The sequence below is a fragment of the Taudactylus pleione genome, unplaced genomic scaffold, assembly GCF_031769625.1.
Source record: "Taudactylus pleione unplaced genomic scaffold, aTauple2 ptg000061l, whole genome shotgun sequence".
Classification (NCBI taxonomy): domain Eukaryota; kingdom Metazoa; phylum Chordata; class Amphibia; order Anura; family Myobatrachidae; genus Taudactylus; species Taudactylus pleione.
In genome coordinates this window covers 2,418,430-2,423,088 of record NW_028284463.1, presented here as the reverse complement: position 1 = coordinate 2,423,088, position 4,659 = coordinate 2,418,430, and the positions used below count along the sequence as shown (strand labels likewise).

Genomic DNA, 4,659 nt, shown 5'->3' with positions numbered 1-4,659 from the left:
GTCACTCACAGCATTTATACTATACACACTGTACACACCGTCAGTCGCAGCATTTTTACTGTACACACTGTACACATTCACTCACAACATTTCTACTCTACAAACATTCACTCACAGCATTTTAAACCTACACCCAGTCACTCACAGCATTTATACTGTACACACAGTCACTTGCAGCATTTATACTGCACACACTGTACACACAGTCACTCACAGCATTTATACTGTACACAATATACACAAAGTCACTCACAGCATTTATACTGTATACACTGTACATACAGTCACTCACAGCATTTATACTGTACACACTGTACACAGTCACTCACAGCATTTATACTGTACAAACTGTACACACAGTCACTTACAGCATTTATACTGTACACACAGCCACTTACAGCATTTATACTGTACACACTGTACATACAGTCAATCACAGCATTATACTGTACACACTGTCACAGCATTTATACTGTACACACTGTACATACAGTCACTCACAGCATTTTAACTGTACACACTGTACAAACAGTCACTCACAGCATTTATACTGTACACACAGTCATTCACAGCATTTATATTGTACACACTGTACACACCGTCAGTCGCAGCATTTTTACTGTACACACTGTACACAGTCACACACAACATTTCTACTCTACACACAGTCACTCACAGCATTTATACTGTACACAATATACACAAAGTCACTCACAGCATTTATACTGTACACACTGTACATACAGTCACTCACAGCATTTATACTGTACACACTGTACATACAGTCACTCACAGCATTTATACTGTACACACTGTACACACAGTCACTCACAGCATTTATACTGTACACACTGTACACAATGTCACTCACAGCATTTATACCATACACACAGTCACTCTCAGCATTTATACTGTACACTCTGTACATACAGTCACTCACAGCATTTATACTGTACACACAGTCACTCACAGAATTTTTCCTGTACACACTGTACATACAGTCACTCGCAGCATTTATACTGTACACACTGCACGCACAGTCACTCACAGCATTTATACTGTACACACTGTACACACAGTAACTCACATCATTTATTCTCTACACACAGTCACTCACAGCATTTATACTGTACACACTGTACACACAGTCACTCACAGCATTTATACTGTACACACAGTAATTCGCAGCATTTATATTGCACACACTGTACCCACAGTAACTCATAGCATTTATACTGTACACACTGTACATACAGTCACTCATAGCATTTATACTGTACACACTGTACACACAGTTACTCTCAGCATTTGTACTGTACACAGTGTACACAAAGTCTCTCACAGCATTTATACTGTACAAACAGTCATTCGCAGCATTTATATTGTACACACTGTACACACAGTCACTCACAGCATTTATACTGTACACGCTGTACAGACAGTAACTCACAGCATTTATACTGTACACACTGTACATACAGTCACTCACAGCATTTATACTGTACACAATGTACACAGTCACTCACAGCATTTTTACTGTACATTCCGTACACACAGTCACTCACAGCATTTATACTGTACACACTGTACATACAGTCACTCGCAGCATTTATACTGTACACACTGTACGCACAGTCATTCACAGCATTTATAGTTTATACACTGTACACACAGTCACTCACATCATTTATTCTCTACACACAGTCACTCACAGCATTTATACTGTACACACAGTCACTCGCAGCATTTATACTGCACACACTGTACACACATTCACTCACAGCATTTATACTGTACACACTGTACACAAAGTCACTCACAGCATTTATACTGTACACATTGTACATACAGTCACTCACAGCATTTATACTGTACACACTGTACACACAGTCACTCACAGCATTTATACTGTACACACTTTACATACAGTTACTGACAGCATTTATACTGTACACACTGTACATAGAGTCACTCGCAGCATTTATACTGTACACACTGTACATACAGTCACTCACAGCATTTATACTGTACACACTGTACATACAGTCACTCGCAGCATGTATACTGTACACACTGTACACACAGTCACTCACAGCATTTATACTGTACACACTGTACATACAGTCACTCACAGCATTTATACTGTACACACTGTACATACAGTCACTCGCAGCATTTATACTGTACACACTGTACATACAGTCACTCGCAGCATGTATACTGTACACACTGTACACACAGTCACTCACAGCATTTATACTGTACACACTGTACATACAGTCACTCACAGCATTTATACTGTACACAGTCACTCGCTTCCAGGATATCAGCAGATTCTTACCCAAAAAATAAAATTAAACAAAGTGCAATTTATCTCTGTTAAATTTCTACACAAGTGAATGGGGATACATGGGCAGTGGGTGTATTAGCCCTGGATAATTCTCCATACCCTGCTTTTGGATTACTCCATATGATGCATCACAGAAGAAGACAAAGGTTCTCCACAGCACATTTATTGAGTAATCCAAAAGCAAGGAGAAGGCAAATTACCCTGATTATGCTATTTTATATACCACATAAAGTAGAATAAGCTTTGTCTGGAGATAGATAAGTCTGACCATTGTATACAAATAATTTTTTTTAATATAATATAAAAAAAAATCATCAAGGCCATCCCTAGGATACTTCTACTAGTTACCTGTCTATTAAACCTTGGATGGTTAGGTCTGCAGCTCACTATTCTACAAACTAATTGCTAGCTCCCAGAAGCCATGGCCTAGAGAGGCAAACTTATTCTCCATTTTTTTTATGTATTTTTCAATTTACTTATTACAGTACAGGAGAATTTTATATACTATGCCATTTTATGTTTTCTACATATATACAGTATATAGCATTTACAGTGATGCAATATTTGCTCTAGAAAGTTGTTTTAAAGTTTATGGAATAGATCAGTGTTGGCTAACCTTGACACTCCAGCTGTTGTGGAACTATATATCCCAGCATGCCCAGCCACAGTTTTAGCATACCCTAATAGCAAAACTGTAGCAGTGCATGCTGGGTTATGTAGTTCCATAACAGCTGGAGTGTCAAGGTTAGCCTACACTGGAATAGATGCTTGAATAAGATATTTTTAGTTAATTCTTCAGTGGTTAAAGTGTTAGATAAATTAATTTATTTTATTGCAAAAGTCTATAAAAAATGTTGTTTCATTAACAACTAAGAGATCCATTACTCACTGTCATGTCTTATTTGTGCCCGTGCGCTCCCCGGATGATGTGATCTGTAAAGTAATCACGGAACACTCTGATCAGTCAATGTCTGAATCTCCTCCTGGCTGATAGCTCCATTCTAATCCATTTTTTAAAACCTTATCTAAAAAAATACAATAAAATAGTTATTTTCCAGAAATCATTAAAAGACTAATGGATAATTACACATCTTTTTCAGAATTCCATATTGTGGCTTTTACTAATACATCAGCGTTTAATTCATTTGTTTTCACTGTGTTTCTAATTTTATATCTGATGGGTCAAATAGCAAATTCTGTTATAATTACGATCAAATATATGGATAAGCAGTTACACACCCCAATGTATCTGTTTCTTGGTAATTTGTCCTTAATAGATCTTTGTTACACAACAGTCACTGTCCCTAAGCTGCTGTACATGTTACTGTCTGGGAATTACACCATGTCCTTCATACAGTGCTTTACCCAGATGTATTTTTTTGATGTATTTGTCAGCACAGAAGTTCTCCTTTTGTCCACAATGGCCTATGACCGGTATGTAGCTATATGTAATCCTTTACACTATCACCGTATATTCAACAGGAAACTTTGTGTACAACTCACGGCTGCCCTATGGGTGTCTGGTTGTTTAAATTCTATTCTTATTACATTATCAGCCTCAAATATGTATTTCTGTTATTCATATTTAATCCACCGATACTTCTGTGATGCCAAATCTCTCATGGACATTGCAAGTGCCAACAAGGAGCTGTTTTTTATAGTGATGTATATAGAATTATTGGTATTTGGCTGCTGCCCGTTCTACTGCAGTTTGTTGTCTTATTTAAAAATAATTAGCGCCATCCTGAAGATTAAATCCAGAGATGGCAGGAGAAAGGCCTTCTCCACCTGCTCATCCCACCTCACGGTCCTCACCATATTTTATGGGACAGGTACCGCTGTCTTTATGATGCCATCATCAGCCCATTACAGAGTCCTAGAGCTGATCTTCACTTTACTATACACTGTAGTTACACACATGTTAAACCCCCTGATTTACTGTCTACAGAATAAAGATATAAAGAGAGCAATACAAATATGCATTTGGTTAAAAATAAGAGAAATAATGAATTTGAATAAATGAAAATGTTTATTAATTATTATATCCTAATAGTAATAAACAGCATTTTGACAAATTACTCCTTTTATCTGTTTTCCAACATCAGACTATCCTGCATGTAATATCTGACCATCCTGTAGGATATAAAACAAGTACAAGTCATTATTGGATGGAGGTTTAGTTGAAAATAAATGAGGGGAGATTTGCTAAGGGGCAGTTATACCAAACAACAAGTTCTTTTGACATTTTGATGTGAGATTTGCAAACCATGTAATTTACTAAGGATCGAACCGCTCATCAATCCTGATTT

General features: G+C 37.1%; 1 protein-coding gene across 1 annotated transcript; it reads left to right on the top strand.

Moving 5' to 3' along the window:
• The first annotated feature begins 3,425 nt into the window (after window positions 1–3,425).
• Window positions 3,426–4,373, top strand: LOC148534949 (olfactory receptor 5V1-like). Its single transcript, XM_088464831.1, has one exon. The coding sequence runs from the start codon at window positions 3,426–3,428 to the stop codon at window positions 4,371–4,373; it is 948 nt and encodes a 315-aa protein (XP_088320957.1).
• Window positions 4,374–4,659: the final 286 nt, after the last annotated feature.

Bases quoted from the DNA above. Each gene is read 5' to 3' on its own strand.
- LOC148534949 (XM_088464831.1), top strand. From the start codon at position 3,426: ATGGATAATTACACATCTTTTTCAGAATTCCATATTGTGGCTTTTACT.